General features: G+C 42.8%; 1 protein-coding gene across 4 annotated transcripts; it reads left to right on the top strand.

Annotated features, from left to right (window-relative positions):
* Positions 1 to 1,833: 1,833 nt before the first annotated feature.
* LOC135546449 (hepatocyte nuclear factor 1-beta-A-like) lies at positions 1,834 to 26,936 on the top strand. Of its 4 annotated transcripts, none has more exons than XM_064974875.1 (10): positions 1,834 to 2,359; positions 5,035 to 5,234; positions 5,568 to 5,838; positions 6,224 to 6,459; positions 14,294 to 14,445; positions 18,030 to 18,156; positions 18,405 to 18,578; positions 18,899 to 19,017; positions 22,605 to 22,649; positions 24,588 to 26,936. In XM_064974875.1, the coding sequence occupies exons 1-10, from the start codon at positions 1,989 to 1,991 to the stop codon at positions 24,606 to 24,608; spliced, it is 1,716 nt and encodes a 571-aa protein (XP_064830947.1). In that variant the 5' UTR covers positions 1,834 to 1,988; the 3' UTR covers positions 24,609 to 26,936. The 4 variants fall into 4 exon arrangements, with proteins under 4 accessions (XP_064830947.1, XP_064830945.1, XP_064830946.1 ...); XM_064974873.1 differs by having other exon boundaries at positions 18,405 to 18,596; XM_064974874.1 differs by having other exon boundaries at positions 6,224 to 6,471.

Raw genomic sequence — 26,936 nt, 5'->3', positions numbered from 1 at the left:
CAAAGCCCTCTTAACATTAGCTTTTAGAAATGGTTAAAAATCAACATATTTTTTGGCATAGGACATTTAAATAAAACAAATTAAAAAAGATAGTTTGATGCAATAGTTAGATAGATATAGGAATTTTAGTTGAAATCAGCTGTCTAATACAAGGCTGGAAAAGAAACCGACATTATGTAAAGTTACAATAGAAATATAGTTATTTTTGATCAGCCTTGTTTTTTGTTTTGTTTTATTTAAACCTTTATTTAACTAGGTTCTTAACTGACTTGCCAACTCTTATTTACAATGACGGCCTACACCGACCAGCCCGGACGACTCAGGGCCAATTGTGCGCGGCCATATGGGACTCCCAATCACTGCCGGTTGTCATACAGCCTTGTGGATGACATATTGGCCTACAATAATTTATTTGCTTGGATTAATGCGTACTTATAAAGAAAACGTGTATACAATTAGGAATTGTCTAAGTAATTCAATGCAGTCCTAGCTTATAAACAGTATCCTACTGACACGACGTGGGGCGTAACATAGGCATAATGTAAACATTATTTGCAGACCAATTATAGTAGGTTTGCTCTGTCCTCTGGTCATATAATGATCAACCACGAGTATTGATACTACACTGACAGTAAGGGCGGTATAATTATTGGCAGGCAATACCACTGTATCAGATATGATATAATCAACATCTTGTTAACCAATATGCTAAGCAATATTAATATATTTTCATATGGATACAAAATTATCAAAATATCAGGCCACATTTTGCTCTTATGACTATACCAACCAACTCTTCGATATTAGCCTGGTTAATTTGTTTAGTTCTCCCCGTTCTACAGGTCACCGAACCTGCCCGATGATGTAGGCTTACTATGATGTGTAGGCCGTCATTGTAAATAAGAATTTGTTCTTAACTGACTTGACTAGATAAATAAAGGTGAAATAAAATAAATAAATAAAAATGATATTCAGCTGCACCTGCTTGTTGGCCTGGTCAATCATTCTGCGCCTGGAGCGTTTGAACTATGGCCACGATTCCCGCGCTGATCTGTTCATGGATACCTCTCCTCCTCTTCTAATGTCTATTCTGATGTATATGAAAACAACTCACTGTAATAGTGGTTTAAATGGTCAGACATTCCTCTAGACTATAAATCTTATGAGAAAGATATAGAAAAACAAAATACAAGCCCAAGACTGACAGACCTGTTAAGCATAGGCCAAGACGTGTCTGATATATTTATGGAACTATGTAAAAAAATAATATATATATACATATCACAATCAGATTATTTTGTATAATGAAATAATCGAGCTTGTGTGAGTACTTTGTTATGACAGTAGGTGAATAATTAAGAATGTGTCACGTTGTGTGACATACATGTTATTTATGTAGCTTGCATGTTTTTCTGTTTAATTTAATGACAACCACAAAAGTAAACACAGTTGATACGATAAATGTTGTAACGAATAATATATGATATTGACTATACAATATTATTATAATTACAATGTGTTATTATTATTATTATTATTAGTAGTAGTAGTAGTAGTGTAATTATTATCACAAGTATACCATCCCTCCTCTTTCACCAAAGTCTTTATACAACAGAGTCCAAAGTTCATGAAAGTTTTGTTGCTGATAAGGCAGAGCCAATAAAAGCAACAGCGCTCCAGTGTAAACACTGTCAGGTCTACCTGCTTCAGTTCGTCAGTGCAGCCCTCTTCTGGCGATTTGCATAAAGTCCCCATCAGCCAGCCCACTAATTACCATGTTTTATATTCCCTGCCCTCTGAAAGCATCATGGCAAATTATATCACTCTCCTCAAATGGGAAGTGAACCAGCTTCTCTGAGCAGGTGTCAGGAGTAGGAAATTCACATTAACACTGGAGCACGAGAGGAAGAGATCGAACTTTTTTTTTGTACTTTCTAGTTTTTATTCTCCCCAGCCTCCCTTTTAGTTCAGAATTTAACTTTTTTTTAATGTTCTCGAAAATGGTGTCCAAGTTGACATCTCTCCAACAGGAGCTCTTGAGCGCCTTGTTAGATTCCGGAGTTACCAAAGATGTTCTGATCCAAGCGTTGGACGATATGGATCCTAGCCCGAATGGCTTTGGAGTTAAGTTGGAGAATCTACACATGTCTCCGCCAAGTTCTAAAATCAACGGAAATGATTCGGATTCGAAGCCGGTATTTCTAACGTTGAGCAACGGGCACGGTAAGGGCAAAATGTCGGGAGACGAGGGGTCCGAGGACGGAGATGATTTCGATACCCCACCGATACTAAAAGAACTCCAGTCGCTTAACACGGAGGAAGCAGCGGAGCAGAGGGCAGAAGTTGACCGAATATTAGCGTAAGTGGATACAACTTTAAATGTTTAATTGCATACATTTAGGACTATTCAACAAAAAATATGTTATTATGGATATGCCTACTTATTTTAGATTTTGCTGTAATTTCAGTGTCTTTAAAAAGTTTATATATTTATTTATATTTACAATGACTGCCTAACGGGGAACAGTGGGTTAACTGCCTTGTTCAGGGGAAGAACGACAGATTGTTACTTTGTCAGATACTGTTACAACGCTCTAACCACTCTAACCGCTACCTTCCGCCCAAGAAGTGTATCTGCATCGTGTATGTATTTTAGAATGCTGACAAAACTCCTGTAAAAACACATTTGAATTTAAATGTAAAGCGCAAGGCAATATGTTCCCCGTCTTTACAAATTTAAAATAATGCGCCAGTAGTACTTTCACGTTCTAGTTACTAATTATCCACACGGGTTATTATTTATTTACCTTAGCAAAATATCAACTAAACGAGATCTATTTATTATTAACTTACTCGATCTCTCTCACTTAGATTATATATGGCAGTGCAAGAAGAGAAAGTGAATTCACACCCACGCATTTGTTTATTATGCAGGATTAAATGTTGCACTAGATATAGGCTCTAATAATAAGAATCAGAATAATAAGAATATTCGGGTGAAATATTGCAACACTTCTTGAAGCAAATATTATTTTGTTTTATGAATGTAGTCTATAAAGGACTTAATCTTTGTATATGTTGTTATTGTCTTAATTTATCTTCTAAAATACATTTATAAATGTTCATTCATTACGCTAGTAACATGATCAAGTGGCCGGCAGAAAATCAAAACTAACCCACGTGTAGTTAAGTTATTATTAATTGTATTCTATAAATCATCAACTGAAAGATACACAGTGTCGTATGATTAGAGTGAATGGAGATCTGGTTATTCATTGTCGAATGTTATAAACCAACATCTAAACCAATATATAAACCCGCAGATTTAACTCTCCAAAACAAACAGTTGTGTGTAGATTTGCAAAAATGACCCATGTGAAGTCAATAGTTAATCTGAGATGACTGTGACGGCAGGATACATGTCAGTGTTATTTCACTGTATTATTTTTAAAGCACGCTGCGCATATATTCTAGGCCTTTTAAGTTCTTTTGAGATATTGATTTTTTTATCGACATAAAGCCTCCTATTGAGCTGTCATTCTTGGGTGCAATTGTGCAATTGTTTATAGTTGATATAATTGAAACATTGGAATAATTCTGAGGATTTCAGCCCATGTGCAAGTGTATTTTTCGATATGTTAATGCACTTTTGGATGGAAGCCTTGAATTGATACATTCAATTTATTATCAATGTATTATCAATGTCCTATGTTTAAGCAATCAACATGGATCTTATTCAACCAAATCACCAATTTATTTATTTGATTCATACTCGATTCTGGGATTATTTAGTCTGGATTTGATTAGGCCTATGGACCTATTGTCCAAATGGGAAAATGTGTAGACTATAACGTCAGTGTGCGTCAGACACAGATGACATAAAATACTGTGCTTCTGGACCAATGTACCCCTGGCCTATCCTATTGGTGCTTAGTTTAGATTATTTGATAGCCTAATTTAGTAGCATTTGTAATATATTTCTGTATCATATATCCTTAGTATCTCACATCTGCTATGAAATATTGACATTTCAAGAACAGTGGAAAATGTATAAACCAAGGTCTAGGATTTTGATTTTCAAATGCATCAGTGTCGCCTCAGCTACAGTCATAACACTGAATTGAAAATAGGCCTGATTCGGAGTATTTTCAGGTTTCTGAACGTATTATGAGTTCACCAGTGGTGGAAACAGTACCCAATTGTCATTCTTGAGTAAAAGTCAAGATACCTTAATAGAGAATTACTCAAGTACACTCCAACACTCAGACATAATTTACACACAAGCATGTGTGATTAGTGAGTCCGCCAGATCATAGGCAGCATAGGGATGCCCAGGGATGTTCTCTTGATAAGATCGTGAATTGGACAATTTTTCTGTCCTGATAAGCATTCAAAATGTAACGAGTACTTTTAGTTGTCAGGGAAAATGTATGGAGTAAAAAGTACATTATTTCCTTTATGAATGTAGTAAAACTAAAAGTTGTTAAAAATATAAATAGTAAAGTACAGATACCCCCCAAAACGACTAAAGTAGTACTTTAAAGTATTTTTAGTTAAGTTATACACCACTTGAAGTCATCCAGGCGATTTACACTAGCTCAGTAAAATCCGTAACCTTTGGAAATATTTACATACTATTGAATACAATGATTAATGGTCGTTTATTAGGGTACTTAACAATTTTCCCAACCCCAAAACAATTGGGGCCTTGCAAAACAGGGATAGAAGAAGAAGAAGTCCTAGAGAAATACGAATAGAATAAACCAAGGGAAATAAATGTTCGTGCTGTATCTTGGTGCTGAAGCAAGGCTAGGAATGTATTTGGCCAATGAATAATACATTAGATTAGCAGGGCTATTAGTATGAGTGTTATGGTGTATACTGGTCTATAACCTAGGAGTTGGTGCTAACTTAGCACCAACACCTATAGGCCATTATACACACAACACTATTAGGCTACTAATAGAACGAATAACATGTATTTAGCGAGGTGATTCGAATATTGTGTTATATGTGTGTTTTATGTAACCACAGTGAGGACCCGTGGCGTGCCGCCCGCATAATTAAAGGCTACATGCAACAGCACAACATACCACAGCGCGAGGTGGTGGACGTAACCGGACTAAATCAGTCTCACCTCTCACAGCACCTCAACAAAGGCACGCCCATGAAAACTCAGAAGCGAGCGGCGCTGTACACCTGGTATGTCAGGAAACAGCGGGAAGTTCTAAGACGTAAGTTAATATTTGAGTTTCTCACACAGCCTTTGATACAGTTCGAGTCACAGAGGTCATAATACTAATGGCCTCCCACAACACAATTTGCGTGAAAATAAATGTCATATTTCGGCTCTACATATGGTCAGTATCATATTCTGGTAAGCCTATGCCTCAAATGTGCCTGATTTATCATTAGGACCTAGGCTACATATTGTGAAATTGTCCCTCATTAAATTATGCCTGATTTCGTCTTATTGTCTTATTGATTTATTTTGTCTCCATTCCAGCCAATACAATGTTTTTATGTGACATGAGATGCATCAAATGTACCTTGTTCTTATTTTCCAGAATTCAACCAGGCAGTGCAAGGTTCTGTCAACAACATGACTGACAAAGGCAGTCAGGATCAGGTGCTGTTTTTCTTCCCAGAGTTCAACCCTCCTGGTCAGGGTATGGGGCAGCAAGGGGAGGAGGTGGGCTCTGAACCCTCCTGCAAGAAAATGAGACGGAACCGTTTCAAATGGGGGCCTGCATCCCAACAGATCCTCTACCAGGCCTATGAAAGACAGAAGAACCCCAGCAAAGAGGAGCGAGAGGCTCTGGTGGAGGAGTGCAACAGGTGAGCGGAGGACACTTTGGAGAATGAGCAAGTTACACCTTTTGGGGCGTGTCCCAAATGCCACCCTATTTCCTATTTAGTGCACTGGTGCCAATATGGCTCTGGTCAAAAGTAATGCACTATATAGGGAATAGGGTGCCATTTGGGAAAAAGTGACACAACTTTGTTCTTCCTTTCAATAATTGAATGTTTGGCACATCTTATTTGATACTAACTCCATTATTACAGCAGCATATGGCCCTAGCTTAGAATGATCTTGACAGGGTTGAATGTCTCTCGTTGTTTACTGTATCCAACTCTCATTCCAATGCAACTACCATTATATTTCCCCTTTGTTCTTTTCCATTTTATTCCATTGATACTATTTAAATCTCTCCTCCTATAGGGCTGAGTGTCTCCAGAGAGGGGTGTCTCCGTCTAAAGCTCATGGGCTGGGCTCTAACCTGGTCACTGAGGTACGGGTCTATAACTGGTTTGCCAACCGGCGTAAGGAGGAGGCCTTCCGTCAGAAGCTGGCAATGGACGCCTACCCCATACCCATCCACAGCATGAACCCTCTCCTGTCTCACAGCCACAGCTCTCCACACCACCACAGCTCCCAGACCAGCGCATCCCCCCCTAGTAAGATGCAAGGTAGCGTCTCCACACCACATGCATACCACAGTACATTACTCTGCTGTTATATCTAATATAATCCTACACACAATCATGGAATCATAAAAAAATGTGGGCTTTCCTCTTTCTGTACCTGTCCCAGCCATGATCTGAGTGCATTTAATCACTATGGTATCCTGATCAGGGACATGTCTTTGACAGTTAGAAGAACAATGGTTGGCAAAATAATTGGATGATTTTATTTTCATCGCCAAGCAAGAGTGAAAAGAAGGAGAGAAAAATGGTTGATGAGATCAGGGAGAGAGAAGAGAGAGGGCAAGTGATCAATAAGAGTCACTGAGGGAGCTGAGCAAATGTCATTGTTATTCTGATATTTGACAACACACTGAGAACAATTCACATTGTACCTGCAATCTCCACTCCAAAGTCAGCAGGCAGGCAGGAGCAGGAGAGTGCACAAAGAGCAGCAGTCCTGTGACAGGCCAGGGTCAGGGCAGGGTCACGTAGGGATTCAGCACTAGTTGAACCTATAACCACTACTTCCACATTCACTCTATAAGCATAAGGTTGGTCGGTCAATGGTGACTTTTTGGGGAATCAACAAAGTTCCTGAAGTTGTAAAGAGGAAATCCAACAAACTGACCGTTAAACATCATAATGCTGTTTGCACTCAGTGCAATTTAGCCATCTACCGGCGTCTATAGGAGATAAAATGGAGCTGATATCTCGGCACAGCATTATCCTCAGTGCCATCGCTCACCTCCATAAAAGCAATGATTGGAGAGACTCAATCAAAGCCCCTTGTCGTTCTTTCAAGTTAGAACACGAGGTCAACTCTCTAGAAAAACAAACCGTTTGCCTCGGGTTGCTCTTTTACCTTTGGTTATACTGGGCCCATTAGCCCATGCTCTGTTTGCTTGTGGTTTTTACCAGCACACCTGACCAAGCATTGACCTCAGGTTTCAAATTGAGGAGCTAGGTTCAATGATAGGCTTGTGTGGAGGGGAGAGAGAAGGGGCTGGTTGTAGAGGGATAGGTTAAGGGTCAGAAGCGGAAGGTACTTTGCTCCCCTTAGCCCTCGGTTGCCTGCTTAAAAGGTGTCCTGCCGGTGTGCTGCCAACAGCATCAGCTGTTTTTCAGTGTCAGCCACTGGCCTGACAATAGCACCCCAGCAGGTTGCCTCATCGCGTTGCTAGGCCACGGCCTGTGTTATGCATGCTTAATGGACAGTTAAAATCCTTGGCTACTACATCTCCCAGTCCTTTGATAAGTGGCTCCCCTGACTTCTCCTCTCTATATCCCAGCCTGGCAGGGGTCTCTATTGTCTGTGGCGTATTGGAAGACTGCAGTGACTGTAACCTAGGTTCATTTATCACTGCTGGGCCTTGGGGAGGGGCTATTTTAAAGCCTCCCCCTCACCTTTATAGGGCGTCAGTATAGTGGCCGAGGGAGGCTGGGGCTGGGCGCTCTGCAGACCAGAGCAGCAGGAGCTGTCCTCTGGGGTATTGGCTCTTTTCTGGCCAGACAGGACTGATGACCCCTTGTGCTCCAGCCTATAGTGAGATGTGGGTAGCCCCCTCCTTCAGCGCCACTGCAACAGTTATGTGAGGGAGGTCACTATCAGGTCACATCAAGGAAAACCTCTTACTCCTGGAGTTTTCATTGATTCTCTTACTTCTGTTGATAAGGGTGAGTTAACTTCATTGGTCACAATGGGAGAAACAGTCAAATAGTATTTTTGGGGGAAAGATGAGGTTATTCTACAGTCAGTGTTTGGTAAAAGACCAAACCAAAACAAATGTATAAATAGATATCTTCTGTTACTAGTCACATGTTAATACATACATGTAATAGGTGATTTACATACACTGTTGGTTTAATCAAACTGTTTCATCAGCTGAATGATCCATGTGTCTGAGGCCATAACACTTTTAGGGCCATAGTTTCCCCTTGGATCGTTCATTTAACCATACAACCTACGTTTTTATTGAGAATAGGCAATTGGAATTGAACCCTTTTCTAAAGGAAACAGATGCCAATACGTGTGTGTTTGTGTGTGTGTTTCACCAAACGTTATGGGAAAGGATGGCACGACCATACTGTTATGTTGTGTATAATTGTTATGATTCTTTCTTTGAGAGTGAATCTAGAAATAAGTAGAGGGCGCTCGACCAATGTGAGTCGAGGTGCAGCCCAAAAATGTGATAATCATTGAAAAGGAAAAGCTCGCTCACCATTAAAAACTCATTGTTTTATTTTAAGCTAAAAGATTAACGTTTCAGCCACGTTGAGGGTGAATCTGAAAGCTAAGCTTAGGGAGCAGTTTCATACATCTCTCAGCAAAGTATAGAGGTGGGCGGCTTTTCTTTTTTGCTGCTACTCCTGTGTCAATAATATTGAATGTGTGGTCTAGAGTTCTAAATAGGCCCTCCCTTTATGTTGACCTGCATCAAAGCTAAGATAAAGACGTTGAAGTTCCAATCAACCCAGATAATTCAGCAACAGTAGCATCTTTTTCACCAGAATGTGCTAAGAGATTGAACTGAACCCCTGATAACCTGCTGATATTTCATTTTTTAGCATATTCCCTCGTCTCACACGGCAAAGCCTGCTGATGCAGGTATCTCCCACTTAATCTGACACACTGGAAAGGTTTTAGCTGTAAGATTAAGATGACAGTGAGGGGAGTGTGGTTCAATACCTGGTAGACTGGTGTGATGGGCACGTTCTATTCATTTGGTAATCCTCTGAAAACAGTGCTATTTAATTTAATAACAGTGAGAGTAAAACACCATATTATAGGAGGGAAAAATGGCGAGCAGGTTGTGTTGCCTCAATGCCTTGTGTCACCCAAGGCTATGTGGGAGTTTGCCTGGCCAAGGGATAGAGAGGCAAGGCCTGCCTACTGCCTGGCCATGCTCTGACCACTGGGAGCCCCAACCTGGTCAGAGAGGTACCAAGGCCTGCCTACGTCCTGCAGAGACCCGGGAGGTCTCTCATATGCACCAAAGCTTCAATGACCAGTGCCTGGGGATGGGAAGAGGGGCTTTGATATTACATGGGTCACACAGAGCACTGAAGCCTTTTAAACCTGCTGAAACTCCCTGCTGCCTACGCTATCACTCCCCTTCACAGGGTTCTCCCCCTCCCCTGGTCTACTTCTAGTCTCCCTTGGTCCAGTGCTCAGTGTGCATTGGTATTGTGGTTGATTTAGCTCAAGCCATATTTCAGCTGAGAATTATTTGGTGATAGAGAGGAGCTAGCAAACTTTTTTTATGATGTAAATAAGAGTGGATGTAGGACACAGTCTGAAACTGGCCAAATGTCAAGCAGCTAGAAAGTACAGTAGTTGTTTAAATTTTGGGTTGTTTTTGTCTCTAATATAACGTTATTTTGAGGAAGAAAGATTTCTTAATCTCAAGCTATATTGACAGCATCTTTATAATATCCCAATAACAAACTGGGGGTGCATAGGTTGGTATGTGGACACCGCTGGCCGCGCCACTGGTGTCCCAGAAATGGAGCCCTCCTCCTCCTCCTCCTTCCAAATGACCAATTGCTTCAGACAGACTAGACAACGGAAGCTTTCCTGACTGGGATTGGGGTTCCCTGCAGCCAGAATTACTGCCTGACACAGGAAAACAAAGCTGGCCTGAATAGCACCTCTCTCCCCTTGACACTTGACAGGATGTCCAGCTTGGAGATAAATGCCTGTTTATGAGTCCTCTACCATTGTGAGGGTATGGGGGTCATGGGCCTGATGGAGTGCGTTATTGTTCTGTAGCGGTGTTAACAAGTGCTGTGGGGTTGCTAGTGTGCTGTTCTAGACAATATGAGGTCTGTCTGTGGTTCTCTTGTGGTCTGCCTGGACAGACTGGACAACATGTTTGTTGTTAGTGGATGAAATACAGTCAAGATGAAAATGGTAAATTCTCTGGTCTGATTTAGCTGTATTTCACGGGCAGTAAAGCATGTTTTTACTAAGGTAAACTTTATTTTGAGTGAGATACGGTCTCCCATTCTTTTATGGCAGACATATGATGCTTGGTGTCTCCTGTGTGTGACTGTCTGTAGCTGTTTGGGACTGTCGGTGGCTGTCTGGGACTGTCTGTGGCTGTCTGGGACTGTCTGTGGCTGTCTGGGACTGTCTGGCTGTCTGGGACTATCTGTAGCTGTTTGGGACTGTCTGGCTGTTTGGGACTGTCTGTAGCTGTTTGGGACTGTCTGGCTGTCTGGGACTGTCTGTGGCTGTCTGGGACTGTCGGTGGCTGTCTGGGACTGTCTGTGGCTGTTTGGGACTGTCTGTGGCTGTTTGGGACTGTCTGTGGCTGTTTGGGACTGTCTGTGGCTGTCTGGGACTGTCTGGCTGTCAGGGACTGTCTGTGGCTGTTTGGGACTGTCTGTGGCTGTCTGGGACTGTCTGGCTGTTTGGGACTGTCTGTGGCTGTTTGGGACTGTCTGTGGCTGTCTGGGACTGTCTGTAGCTGTTTGGGACTGTCTGTGGCTGTCTGGGACTGTCTGTGGCTGTTTGGGACTGTCGGTGGCTGTTTGGGACTGTCTGTGGCTGTCTGGGACTGTCTGGCTGTCTGTGGCTGTCTGGGACTGTCTGGCTGTCTGGGACTGTCTGTGGCTGTTTGGGACTGTCTGTGGCTGTCTGGGACTGTCTGGCTGTTTGGGACTGTCTGTGGCTGTTTGGGACTGTCTGTGGCTGTCTGGGACTGTCTGTGGCTGTTTGGGACTGTCTGTAGCTGTTTGGGACTGTCTGTGGCTGTTTGGGACTGTCTGTGGCTGTTTGGGACTGTCTGTGGCTGTCTGGGACTGTCTGTGGCTGTCTGGGACTGTCTGTGGCTGTCTGGGACTGTCTGTGGCTGTTTGGGACTGTCTGTGGCTGTCTGGGACTGTCTGTGGCTGTTTGGGACTGTCTGTGGCTGTTTGGGACTGTCTGTGGCTGTCTGGGACTGTCTGTGGCTGTTTGGGACTGTCTGTGGCTGTCTGGGACTGTCTGGCTGTTTGGGACTGTCTGTGGCTGTTTGGGACTGTCTGGCTGTCTGGGACTGTCTGTGGCTGTCTGGGACTGTCTGGCTGTCTGGGACTGTCTGTAGCTGTTTGGGACTGTCTGGCTGTCTGGGACTGTCTGTGGCTGTTTGGGACTGTCTGGCTGTCTGGGACTGTCTGTGGCTGTTTGGGACTGTCTGTGGCTGTTTGGGACTGTCTGGCTGTCTGGGACTGTCTGTGGCTGTTTGGGACTGTCTGTGGCTGTCTGGGACTGTCTGTGGCTGTTTGGGACTGTCTGTGGCTGTTTGGGACTGTCTGTGGCTGTCTGGGACTGTCTGTGGCTGTTTGGGACTGTCTGTGGCTGTCTGGGACTGTCTGGCTGTTTGGGACTGTCTGTGGCTGTTTGGGACTGTCTGGCTGTCTGGGACTGTCTGTGGCTGTCTGGGACTGTCTGGCTGTCTGGGACTGTCTGTAGCTGTTTGGGACTGTCTGGCTGTCTGGGACTGTCTGTGGCTGTTTGGGACTGTCTGGCTGTCTGGGACTGTCTGTGGCTGTTTGGGACTGTCTGTGGCTGTTTGGGACTGTCTGGCTGTCTGGGACTGTCTGTGGCTGTCTGGGACTGTCTGTGGCTGTCTGGGACTGTCGGTGGCTGTCTGGGACTGTCGGTGGCTGTCTGGGACTGTCGGTGGCTGTCTGGGACTGTCTGTGGCTGTTTGGGACTGTCTGGCTGTTTGGGACTGTCTGGCTGTTTGGGACTGTCTGGGACTGTCTGTGACTATCTGGGACTGTGACAGACAGGGCACTCAGGGTGACATGCGTGGGTCAGGGACAGAGGGCACAGGGAAGATCTGGGATCTGAGAGTAAACACTGTCACAGTGGTTTTGTCCCAAATGGCACCCTATTCCCTACATAGTGCACTACTACATGCCGTGGTCTAAAGTAGGGCACTACATAGGGAATAGGGTGCCATTTAGGACTGGCCCAGTGTCACAACCCACTGCTCTGCTCTGCAGGGGGGAGGGAGGGAGACTCTGTGTGAGACTGAGACTACAGGATAAGAATGTGTTTGACATTGGTTGTAAATGTGTAATGTTTGCTTTGTTGGTATCAAAGGGGGCCAGGCAAACATCTATTTGATAGGAGGAGAGCAGCATTCCTTTGGCCCCCGGTGGCCAATGGAGGTGGGAGACAACAAGGGGTCTAGACACGGGATTAAGAGATGGGTCATTCAATGATGTCACAGAATTCAGTGACTAAGTGTTTGGAGAGTGGAAGGATAGGTGAGAACATAACAGGGTTCCCTATTGATGACATACTGCACATAGAAGGCATTTCTTCACTTCCATACCTTTACCTGGGCACAGAGGGATCCTTTCCATGCTGGGTAGGAATCACTGTGCTGCCATATTTATAGACCTATCCAAGGCCTTTGATACTGTCGACCCTCCCCTACTCATTCAAAGGTTGTTTAAAATGGGCCTCGACCAGGCGTATTACAAGTGGTTTGGGAACTATCTGTCAGACAAGACACAATGTGTGCTTTCTGATGGTGTCAAGTTACCTCGATATTACAAAAGGTGTCCGGCAGGAGTCTATTTTTTGACCTGTCCTCTTTTCTATTTGTATAAATAATATTGGTCTATCTGAAAAAGCCTGTAACATCGATCTGTATGCAGATGACACTATTGCCCCTACGGCTGACCAGGCTATGTTGGATCTGCAATGCTTTGATTTAAGATTGGTACGTAGTGCAGGAAAAACTAAATGTTTGCTGCTTTATAATTCTCATAGAAATATTTCAGATACTTACACATTTATGCAATGGATGATTCTTTCATCAAGCAGATTCCCGCCTATAAATATATGGCCTTTTGGATTGACAATAATTTTACATTCAAAAAACATACATGGTTAGAAAGTTGAGATTTAAAGTAGGCTTATTTTATAGAAATATATCATGTCTTTCTCTATACAGCAGGAAGCAGATTGTACAGTCAACTTTACATGCCCGTCCTTGACTAAGGTGACACCATTTATCGGAATGTCGCAGCCACTACTCTTAAACCACTGGATGCCGTCTATCATAGCGCCCTTTGCTTTATCACAGGTGACAGTTTTAATACGCATCACTGCATCCTGTATCAAAAGGTTGGCTGGTCCTTATTAATGTCCCGTAGACCACTTCATTACTCCCTTTTTGTTTACAAAGCTCAACTACACAAGCTTCCGACCTACCTCACTTCACTGTTAAAATAACAAAATAAGAGACACCAAACCGGTTCACAGGGATGGTTATGTACTGATCTAGGTAAATCTGCCTTCCGGTTTTGTGCCCCCCATTGTTGGAATAACCTACAAAACTCCCTGCATTTTGACTCTCTGGTGCCTCTATGGCAGTTTAGGACTTTAATGTTGAATGAATGAGAATTACAAATGTTTGGATTGAATGTAAATAATTGTATTTGTGGTTTTTGAAGCTGTAGTGTTGATTTTCTAAAAAACAATGGTGCTTGAGTTCATAAAGTCTAGGACTGGGGTTGTGGGGGGCTGGTGTACGGTGTATTGTACTCACTAAATGGCCTTGGCTGAGCTGGGCTGATAGCACCAGTGGAGGGGTCAGTGTGTTTGTTTACTCTCCCTGTTTGAGTCAAAGAGCAGGTGAGTCTGATGGGTTGGAGCACCTGCTGACATAGCACACTTAGTCATACTGAGAGGCCTGCTACCGTCTCTCTACCCTATATACTGTTATCCTGTGTAACACAGATGTTGTTAGGTCAAGAAATAAACTCTCAATCTAACAATCTGTCAATTTCTCTCACTCTTTACCTCCCTCCCTTCCTCCAGTGCGGTACAGCCAACAGGGACCCAGTGAGGTCAGCTCCTCGACGACCATCAACCACCATGGCAGCATGTCGACCAGCCAGTCGGTGTTACAGCAGGTGTCTCCGGGTGGCTTGGACCCCAGCCACAGTCTGCTGTCACCTGATGCCAAGATGGTGAGTAACACACCTGGGCCCTCCTGGCCTCTGATTAGATAAGGACCAGGGCTGTGTTTAACATGAGGTACGTTCCAAATGGAACCCTATTCCCTCTGTACTGCATTATTTATGCCCTATATAGTGTACCATAGTGCTCTGGGCAAAGGTAGTGGACTATATAAGGCAATAGGGTATAATTTGGTATGCAACCATAGACATATAAAGCAGGTCCCGGAGCCAGACTTCCATGGAACAGTCTGTGGGGAACAACAGTTAGAGCATTGTGCTTCTCTCTGTGGAAAGGGCAGATAGGCAGGCAGGCGGCAAGCCTTGGCTTAGGCCATACAGAACGCCTTCACCACTAATGTGAACCGGGTAGGTCCAGAGCTGAGCCGATAAACCTGACAAAGAAACATTCTGCATTATGCACTTATTGATTAAATGCCCTGTAAAAAGAAGCGGAGATTGGAGCGCTCAGCACTGCTTGCTCTGCCAGGGAAATGACGACAGCGCTTGATTATGTTCAATGTTTTTTCTACCTTCAGAAAAGGGAGCGCGAGGGGAGAAACTCAGCCCTCTGCCCTAGTCCAATATTTGATTGGTGAAAATGAAACTTGACAGTACAGTACATGCAGAGACTAACTCTTGAACGCTGGTGCCAAAAAAACAATTATATTGTATTCTTAGTATCAGAATAATAACGAGTTTATGACACTAACCAGATTTGCCATGTTTAAATCTAACAAAGTTGAAAACAAACCTTTTTATTTAGTGAGAAGATCCCTGATGATTCATAGTACATTTGTCATCCTCTCCTGTCAGTAGGATGTTAGTTTTTTGTAGGGAGGGCAGGTCAGTATAGTGTGTAACAGGTCAGAGCAGACAGGCTGTTATCTATGGGTACCGTACAGATGACTGACTGAGTCCCAAATGGAACCCTATTCCCTCTATAGTACACTACTTTTGCCCAGGGCCCATAGTGCACTATGTAGGGAACAGAGTGTCATTTGAGATACATCCACTGTCTGACCATCCCCTCCTCTCAGAGTAGCTGGCAGGGAATATGAAAACATACTCGCGTGCGTGAACACACACACACCCAGGTGCACACACATGCATACACACTACTACTTTCAGTCTGTGCTTTTATACTTTATCATCAGATTTCTTCTTTTTTATTGTCTTCCTTCTCATGATTTGCTCGGTGTAGATGACTGGAGTTACACAAATGCAGTGTCAAACAAACACAGTGTTACACAAACACAGTGTCACACAAACACAGTGTTACACAAACACAGTGTCACACAAACACAGTGTTACACAAACACAGTGTCACACAAACACAGTGTCACACAAACACAGTGTTACACAAACACAGTGTTACACAAATACAGTGTTACACAAACACAGTGTTACACAAACACAGTGTCACACAAACACAGTGTCACACAAACACAGTGTCACACAAACACAGTGTTACACAAACACAGTGTCACACAAACATAGTGTTACACAAACACAGTGTCACACAAACACAGTGTCACACAAACACAGTGTTACACAAACACAGTGTCACACAAACATAGTGTTACACAAACACAGTGTCAAACAAACACAGTGTCACACAAACACAGTGTTACACAAACACAGTGTTACACAAACACAGTGTTACACAAACACAGTGTCACATCCCCTCACAGTGTTACACAAACACAGTGTTACACAAATACAGTGTTACACAAACACAGTGTTACACAAACACAGATTTACACAAACACAGTATTACACAAACACAGTGTCACATCCCCTCACAGTGTTACACAAACACAGTGTTACACAAACACAGAGTTACACAAACACAGTGTCACACAAACACAGTGTCACACAAACACAGTGTTACACAACCACAGTGTCACACAAACACAGTGTTACACAAACACAGTGTCACACAAACACAGTGTTACACAAACACAGTGTTACACAAACACAGTGTCAGACAAACACAGTGTTACACAAACACAGTGTCACATCCCCACACAGTGTTACACAAACACAGTGTTACACAAATACAGTGTTACACAAACACAGAGTTACACAAACACATACTCGCGTGCGTGAACACACACACACACACACACACACACACACACACACACACACACACACACACACACACACACACACACACACACACACACACACACACACACACGTGCACACGCATGCATACACACTACTACTTTCAGTCTGTGCTTTTACACTTTATCATCAGATTTCTTCTTTTTTATTGTCTTCCTTCTCAGGATTTGCTCGGTGTAGATGACTGGAGTTACACAAATACAGTGTCACACAAACACAGTGTTACACAAACACAGTGTTACAAAACACAGTGTTACACAAACACAGTGTTACACAAACACAGTGTCACACAAACACAGTGTTACACAAACACAGTGTCACACAAATACAGTGTTACACAAACACAGTGTCACACAAACAGAGTGTTACACAAACACAGTGTTACACAAACACAGTGTCACACAAACACAGTGTCACATCCTCTCACAGTGTTACACAAACACAGTGTCACACAAACACAGTGTTACACAAACACAGTGTTACACAAACACAGTGTCACACAAACACAGTGTTACACAAACACAGTGTCACACAAACACAGTGTCACATCCTCTCACAGTGTTACACAAACACAGTGTTACACAAATACAGTGTTACACAAACACAGTGTTACACAAACACAGTGTTACACAAACACAGAGTTACACAAACACAGTGTTACACAAACACAGTGTCACACCCCCTCACAGTGTTACACAAACACAGTGTTACACAATCACAGTGTCACACAAACACAGTGTCACACAAACACAGTGTTACACAAACACAGTGTTACACAAACACAGTGTCACACCCCCTCACAGTGTTACACAAACTCAGTGTCACACCCCCTCACAGTGTTACACAATCACAGTGTTACACAAACACAGTGTCACACCCCCTCACAGTGTTACACAAACACAGTGTTACACAATCACAGTGTCACACAAACACAGTGTCACACAAACACAGTGTTACACAAACACAGTGTCACACCCCCTCACAGTGTCACACAAACACAGTGTTACACAAACACAGTGTCACACAAATACAGTGTTACACAAACACAGTGTTACACAAACACAGAGTTACCCAAACACAGTGTTACACAAACACAGTGTTACACAAACACAGTGTTACACAAACACAGTGTCAGACAAACACAGTGTTACACAAACACAGTGTCACATCCACTCACAGTGTTACACAAACACAGTGTTACACAAATACAGTGTTACACAAACACAGAGTTACACAAACACAGTGTTACACAAACACAGCAGAACTAATGCAACATTTATCTGTGTGAGCTGCATTGCTGAGAACATCTGGTTTCACTTCTAAAGTGATTTACTATACTCTATACCCTGATTTAACCATCCTTATATCAGTTAGCATGTTAGATTTAGCATATTGTCAGTACATGACTTCATTCTTGGTCCAGAATGGTATCACTAAGTTTCTTAGTGTGTCTCTCTCTCTAGATGTCTGCGTCAGGTGGAGGCCTGCCACCTGTGAGCACGCTGACCAACATCCACAGCTCCCACCATACACACCAGCAGACACAAAACCTCATCATGCCTCTCTCTGGAGTCATGACGATTGCACAGAGTGAGTCAACCAATCAACCAACCAGCCAGCGCTTTGCATTTCCCATGCATGTCCCATATTCCCCTCTGTTTACATTCTTGTATTATTTTCTTGTGCGTTCGTATGAATACAATGGTTGAGCTCCAATGGCGCACAACTCACTTTTGACCAATAGGGGTCAAAATAATGCACTATATAGGGAATATAGTCATGCTTTTATTGTCATGTTTTTGACATGAGCCAAATCACTGAGGTTCTCTTTGTTGTAGGTCTGAACACGTCGCAGTCCCAGTCGGTGCCAGTGATCAACAGCGTGGCGGGGAGCCTTGCAGCTCTGCAGCCGGTGCAGTTCTCCCAGCAGCTCCACAGTCCCCACCAGCATGGCCTGATGCAGCAGTCCCCCAGCCAGCAGCCTTTCATGGCCACCGTGACTCACTCACACAGTCAGTACCTGCCTCTTAGTAAGCACTAAACGATTGCTAATGCCATGTCATAGATGGGATATAATGGAGATTTAACCTGGTCCCAGATACTTTTTCACTCATTGACATGCTTTGTTTAGCATGACAATTCCATAAGGAGTTGACGAGAGTACAGAAACTGCCATCCAGGCTACTGCTAATATGCGATTGGCTTGAAACTCAATTTCAGTATGTACAGAAGTAGCCTAATCCTAACCCTAATGCTAACCCATTAATAAAGGCAAATCTATTGGGTTAAAATGAACAATGAGACGTTCTCTCTATGTCTTTGTCTACGGCAGTGTACCCTCACAAGCAGGAGCCCACGCAATATTCCCACCAGTCACGGTTTCCCTCAGCCATGGTGGTGACAGACGCCAACAGCCTCAGTACTCTCAGCTCCATGTCATCCAGCAAACAGGTCAGTCACTAACATGCTTCAGTCTCACCTGACACAGGCCACAATCAGGCCCCTCCCCCTCTACCCAGGCCCTGACTCAGTCAATACAGTCTCCTCTCTCTGTCTGTCCTCAGTGTCTGTCCTCAGTGTCTGTCCTCAGTGTCTGTGCTCAGTGTTTGTCCTCAGTCTCTGATATTTGACCTCTCTGTGTATTAGAGCATGTACATATATAATGTGAGGAATAATCCCTTTTGCTGCTCTCTGAGATATGTTTGCACAAGTTACTGTATTTAAACTAAAATGTTTGTGAAATATAGGTGGTTGGAAATGTAAGTTGTAAAGCTTGAAAATCAATTCCAAGCTTGAAGAGGTTAGGCTATGTACTGTATCTTGTGCAAACCTCCCATTAGAGATCAGCTTGATTCATTTCTTTATGTACTGACACACCAAATCTTCCTCACAGCCGACACTGACACCCCCTCCCCGAACTGAGCACTCACTAACAGTAGGCTGATAGACTAGGTTAGATACAGTAGGCTGATAGACTAGGTTAGATACAGTAGGCTTATAGACTAGGTTAGATACAGTAGGCTGATAGACTAGGTTAGATACAGTAGGCTGATAGACTAGGTTAGATACAGTAGGCTGATAGACTAGGTTAGATACAGTAGGCTGATAGACAAGGATAGATACAGTAGGCTGATAGACTAGGTTAGATACAGTAGGCTGATAGACTAGGTTAGATACAGTAGGCTGATAGACTAGGTTAGATACAGTAGGCTGATAGACTAGGATAGATACAGTAGGCTGATAGACTAGGTTAGATACAGTAGGCTGATAGACTAGGATAGATACAGTAGGCTGATAGACTAGGTTAGATACAGTAGGCTGATAGACTAGGTTAGATACAGTAGGCTGATAGACTAGGATAGATACAGTAGGCTGATAGACTAGGATAGATACAGTAGGCTGATAGACTAGGATAGATACAGTAGGCTGATAGACTAGGTTAGATACAGTAGGCTGATAGACTAGGTTAGATACAGTAGGCTGATAGACTAGGATAGATACAGTAGGCTGATAGACTAGGATAGATACAGTAGGCTGATAGACTAGGATAGATACAGTAGGCTGATAGACTAGGTTAGATACAGTAGGCTGATAGACTAGGTTAGATACAGTAGGCTGATAGACTAGGTTAGATACAGTAGGCTGATAGACTAGGATAGATACAGTAGGCTGATAGACTAGGTTAGATACAGTAGGCTGATAGACTAGGTTAGATACAGTAGGCTGATAGACTAGGATAGATACAGTAGGCTGATAGACTAGGATAGATACAGTAGGCTGATAGACTAGGATAGATACAGTAGGCTGATAGACTAGGTTAGATACAGTAGGCTGATAGACTAGGTTAGATACAGTAGGCTGATAGACTAGGATAGATACAGTAGGCTGATAGACTAGGTTAGATACAGTAGGCTGATAGACTAGGATAGATACAGTAGGCTGATAGACTAGGTTAGATACAGTAGGCTGATAGACTAGGTTAGATACAGTAGGCTGATAGACTAGGTTAGATACAGTAGGCTGATAGACTAGGTTAGATACAGTAGGCTGATAGACTAGGATAGATACAGTAGGCTGATAGACTAGGATAGATACAGTAGGCTGATAGACTAGGTTAGATACAGTAGGCTGATAGACTAGGTTAGATACAGTAGGCTGATAGACTAGGATAGATACAGTAGGCTGATAGACTAGGTTAGATACAGTAGGCTGATAGACTAGGATAGATACAGTAGGCTGATAGACTAGGTTAGATACAGTAGGCTGATAGACTAGGTTAGATACAGTAGGCTGATAGACTAGGATAGATACAGTAGGCTGATAGACTAGGTTAGATACAGTAGGCTGATAGACTAGGTTAGATACAGTAGGCTGATAGACTAGGAAAGATACAGTAGGCTGATAGACTAGGTTAGATACAGTAGGCTGATAGACTAGGATAGATACAGTAGGCTGATAGACTAGGATAGATACAGTAGGCTGATAGACTAGGTTAGATACAGTAGGCTGATAGACTAGGATAGATACAGTAGGCTGATAGACTAGGTTAGATACAGTAGGCTGATAGACTAGGTTAGATACAGTAGGCTGATAGACTAGGATAGATACAGTAGGCTGATAGACTAGGTTAGATACAGTAGGCTGATAGACTAGGTTAGATACAGTAGGCTGATAGACTAGGATAGATACAGTAGGCTGATAGACTAGGTTAGATACAGTAGGCTGATAGACTAGGATAGATACAGTAGGCTGATAGACTAGGATAGATACAGTAGGCTGATAGACTAGGATAGATACAGTAGGCTGATAGACTAGGTTAGATACAGTAGGCTGATAGACTAGGATAGATACAGTAGGCTGATAGACTAGGTTAGATACAGTAGGCTGATAGACTAGGTTAGATACAGTAGGCTGATAGACTAGGATAGATACAGTAGGCTGATAGACTAGGTTAGATACAGTAGGCTGATAGACTAGGATAGATACAGTAGGCTGATAGACTAGGATAGATACAGTAGGCTGATAGACTAGGATAGATACAGTAGGCTGATAGACTAGGATAGATACAGTAGGCTGATAGACTAGGATAGATACAGTAGGCTGATAGACTAGGATAGATACAGTAGGCTGATAGACTAGGTTAGATACAGTAGGCTGATAGACTAGGTTAGATACAGTAGGCTGATAGACTAGGTTAGATACAGTAGGCTGATAGACTAGGTTAGATACAGTAGGCTGATAGACTAGGTTAGATACAGTAGGCTGATAGACTAGGATAGATACAGTAGGCTGATAGACTAGGTTAGATACAGTAGGCTGATAGACTAGGTTAGATACAGTAGGCTGATAGACTAGGAAAGATACAGTAGGCTGATAGACTAGGTTAGATACAGTAGGCTGATAGACTAGGATAGATACAGTAGGCTGATAGACTAGGTTAGATACAGTAGGCTGATAGACTAGGTTAGATACAGTAGGCTGATAGACTAGGTTAGATACAGTAGGCTGATAGACTAGGTTAGATACAGTAGGCTGATAGACTAGGTTAGATACAGTAGGCTGATAGACTAGGTTAGATACAGTAGGCTGATAGACTAGGATAGATACAGTAGGCTGATAGACTAGGATAGATACAGTAGGCTGATAGACTAGGTTAGATACAGTAGGCTGATAGACTAGGATAGATACAGTAGGCTGATAGACTAGGATAGATACAGTAGGCTGATAGACTAGGATAGATACAGTAGGCTGATAGACTAGGTTAGATACAGTAGGCTGATAGACTAGGATAGATACAGTAGGCTGATAGACTAGGATAGATACAGTAGGCTGATAGTGTAGGTTAGATACAGTAGGCTGATAGACTAGGTTAGATACAGTAGGGCTGTGTCTCATATGGCACCTTATTGCCTATATAGTGCACCATAGGGCTCTGGATAAAAGTAGTGCACTATGTAGGGAATAGGGTGCCCTTTAGATTGCACACAGGTCTGTGTGTTGTGATTGTGTGTTGACTTGTTTAATCCCTCTTACATTAGGATTCTACCGTAAACAAGATGGTGCAACTGGGGGGTCTCTCCTGGGTAAATATTATTTTCTTAGTATGGTCACTTAATAAAGTCCCTTAGTTTTAGCCCGAGTGCCAGTCTGTTTGTGCCATCATGCCAACTCTATTTGTCTTGAAAATGACAGCAATGGAGTTGGCAAGAACACAAACCGATCTGATACCAGGCAAACTTAGTTTAACTGCACTGGCTCAGTGAATTCACCCCAATGTGATGTGTTGTTGTCCCAAAGCCAAGGTCATTCAACTGAATATTTCTGTGCAATATACCATATTTTGCATTCTAAATGTCTGCGCTTTAGATTACTATATAGGCATAAATAAATGTTTATACAGACTGATACAGGAACCTTAATTCATGTAATCCATCATCTTATGCATCTAAACTCAATGAATGGCAATATGAGATCAGATTTATGAGATATTGAACAATGCAATCTTTATTTATTCACATAATGGTTTCACAGCTAATGTTTTTGTGAGGCTCTAGCTTTGATGCTGGGTTTGACCCTAGTCCTCAGTTCACTCTGCTTTTGTCTGAGCATGTGGACCACAAATCTCAATCATTGGCCCAAGGAGTCGGGTGTATGGATACTCCTCAGAATTCCTATTTCCTTTGAAAGGCCGGACCAATCAATCACCCGTGCCCTCATCCTGAACGGGATTTGATTAATGATGCCTCCTTTCGCTTTCCTCTCCATTGGGGAGAAAGAGGGCTGGTCGCTCCCTGGCCTGGCAAGACCTAGTGCCCTGATCAGGAAATTAACCCCACTGTTAATCAAAGTTCAGGAGGCTTGTGTCCTGCTACTTACTTCCCTGCTATGGGGGTTGATGGTGGGGGAGTATAGGGTGAGGGTGGGGGTGTTTTTTGTTGTAATTACAGCTCTTCCCCTTTCCTACATCTCCCTGGTCCCAGTGATCGCTCTAGCCTGAAATGCCTTCCTCTGTGCTTTGCTTTCACACGCTCAATTTCCCACGCTGCCTGAGACAGAGCACTCTATGCTGCCCGGCCGCAGCACTGTCACTGTTCATTGGGTGGCGGGCTGAAGTGCTAAGATGTCTCGCTCAGAGCAACATTCTGGCAGATGCTCCGATTGGCTTGAAAGCAAACTGTCCCCTTATTAGAGTGGTTTTGGAAAGATACTGACCGGGGGCTTTTGATTTGATATGTATGTAGAACCCATCGCTCTACAGTGTTGAGTAACGAGACCTAAGACAGTCATCAGTAATGTTTTTTCAGAGCATTGAAAATAAACCTAAACATATTGGTGTCTAGTTTTGAGCTGTGCTCTGATGAGATCATGGTATATTTGTAGCTTTATAGGTGGAGCAGCATTTAAACGAGCCAGCGTTTAGACAGGAGGCTCCTCCAGGCTGCCTCTCAGGTCTTTATTTGGACTGGGCGGTGCAGAGAGGCCAGTAGGCTCTTCTCATGACATGACCAATATGCTCAGACTTTATAACTCTCTTGTTTGCTGAGGACACCCCTCCCACCCCATGTTAAACTCACCTCCACTTAGGGTTAGACTGTGGTCTGAGCAGCTGGCCTCCACCTTTATCAGGTAGGGCTGTTTGCTGGCCAGAGGGTCACACCAGGGTCAACTGCCTCCACCCCTTGAGCGAAAGGAAAACATGAATTCCACAAACAATCTCCAAAAAGCCATTTGAATGGAAGCAAGGTTTTTCAGTGAAATGGAAGAAGGATGTGGAATGTATTTGGTCAGGTGTGGTGTAGGTAGGCAGTAGGCCACAGGGCTGATAAATCTGCTGTAGCCGTTTACATCCAATCTGAATCTGACACCATGGGGAAATGGGACCTATTATCATGACAATACATATTAAATACATCCTCACCAGAAACTGTTTCTTGTGTTATTGAATAGGTTTTCTTAATTTGTTTGTGTGATATACTCACTCTGACGCTTTTTTCCCTCTCTCTCGGTCTCTCTTTTTGCAGTGTCCTCTTCAAGCCTGGTGAGAGTACACACCTGACTTCCTTGGTGCCTAGCAACAGGAGCACATTTTTCCACCCACTCACTGTGGTAACCATGACAACTCCTAATAACTGGCAACAGCGCACTGGACGATGAGTCAGTCAATAAATCCAGAGCGGCGGTGGCGGAGGGCGAGAGGAGAGGAGGAGTGAGAGAAGGGGAGAGAAATGCACATTGCAGGTTTTGCGTTAATAGACACCTAAATGAAGGGAGGAGAAACTGGATTTCCCCTGACATACAACAAGGATGTATGATTTTTCACTACAAACACAATCTTGAGAAAACATGATTAATTTATCTTTTCATTGAAAATGTGTGCAAATGACAAGTGATCGCTTCTATGTGGCCAATCATTTGTGACATTATCAAGGAACAAAACAAATGGATCTTCACATTATGCCTTACATGCTGTGGAATGTAAGAATAGGACTGGTGGAGTGGATGTCCATGAAGAACTAACATGTTACTGTGATCTGATGTGGAAAGATGAAGGCGTATGGAGGCTGGGGCGAGAGGACACAATCTGCCTCAGTCGGTCCAGCTACATTGGGCTGTGGTGGGGATGGACTGTATGGGGGACTGGGTGATTCCCTCTGGCATGGGGCCCGGACTCATGATGGGCAGATCTGAATAATCTGATCCCCACTATACTGTATATTATCAACGGCAATGCACAACCATCAGAACTACTGGATGACAATCATATTAACTTTGTCCTGAGCAACTGTATAGGTTTTTGTAGATAGATATTTCATATATGTACATACCTGTTCTGTTTGAAGGAGTCTTCCATGTCTGCTTTTCATTATGTCATTTTCTGTACTGAACAGTCAATAGTGCAGATAATTATAACTTTGTTCATGTGTCTAAAGGATTTCAACATTTGTCATTCCCAAACACGGGGGAAATATAATAGACAATATATTTGTATTTTTTATTTGGTTCCAATTGTAAACTGTGATTGAAAGATATGACAATCTTTAGAACTAAAGGACTATGCAATGTGCATAGAAGTGCATATGAAGTGCATATGAAGTGCCTATGAAGCCTCAGAAGACTGAATTGTGTACAGTACTCCATAAACAGAAGACAGAGGGATTTCTGAGATGCACCATTACTCTATGAACTTAGTGCCCCTCATGTTGTTTCTGTTGTCAGAGCTGCCTGCAACACGACACAAAACAATAAACCAAAGTTTTAAATTATTTAAAAAATATATATGTGTACAGTAGATACTGTATATAAAGTAGTCAGAAATTCAGTTGGACACTCAGTTGGACACACAGTCAGTATGCTATGATATCATAAACAAAGTCTGCCCTGTGGGCGTGTTGACTCACATATTCACTGTATGCCTTCAAACCCATTTATAGGTTTTGTCCCAAATGGCACCCTATTCCCTATATAGTACACTACCCTTGGTTAAAACGTAGTGCACTATATAGGGAATAGGGTGCCATTTAGGATGTATGCATTGTCCCAATCCTAGGGTGGCCCATGCCTGCCTGCCTGCCTAGGAGACCTCTCTCTGACCGATGTTTGCTCATAGGGTTCAGGTGAATTTCAGGAATGGGACTTTAGCCCTCCCAGGCTCCCTCCCCTCTCCTCCCACTTCCTCATTCCCAACGTTTCCTAATTTAAAGACACATGGAATTGTACCCTTTTTTATTATTCTCTTTTATAAATCATAACAGCCCCCTCCCCATGACAATGACAATATTTACAGGTATTTGCAAGCAAAACAGTGATATGAGTCTTGTAATTTGTGAATGGGTGGAAGATAAAAGCATCTATTGTTGTGACAGCAACCAATATAATCAGGCTGGATTCCACAGAGGTTGAGAAATGTTATGGAGAGTTGGATACTCAGCCGCACTTAGTTACTTATGAAATCCTAATCCACCAGAGAGTTCCAGAAAAACAAGCACAGGGTACAAACAATCAGGTTTTTATAATGAACATTTGTATCGTCTGCATTTGACTGCGTGCTTTCTGAATAATTATTTTACTTCATATTTTCTAAATTGAAGTCATACCCTCTCCAACTCCATATTTTGGTTGGCACATACTGTACAGACTCCCTTTCAATAGGTCACTATCTTGTTATTACTTGTACTACCTTGTTTCAATCTAAACATACCCACTGCCATCTAATCAGAGGGCATGCAGTTACACTTTTAACTGTAGATGACAGGCAAAGACAAGTTATTTTCTCTTTGATGTATTTTTGTATAAAATGGAAATCAATCTTTTAAAATCATTATTTATACTTTCTGAGAAAATGTTGATATTCAAGTAAAGCTTTTTTTCAA

The sequence above is a fragment of the Oncorhynchus masou genome, chromosome 9 (assembly GCF_036934945.1).
Source record: "Oncorhynchus masou masou isolate Uvic2021 chromosome 9, UVic_Omas_1.1, whole genome shotgun sequence".
NCBI classification, from domain to species: domain Eukaryota; kingdom Metazoa; phylum Chordata; class Actinopteri; order Salmoniformes; family Salmonidae; genus Oncorhynchus; species Oncorhynchus masou.
Note: the sequence above shows the minus strand (reverse complement) of the source record. Positions and strands in the feature narration are given on the sequence as shown.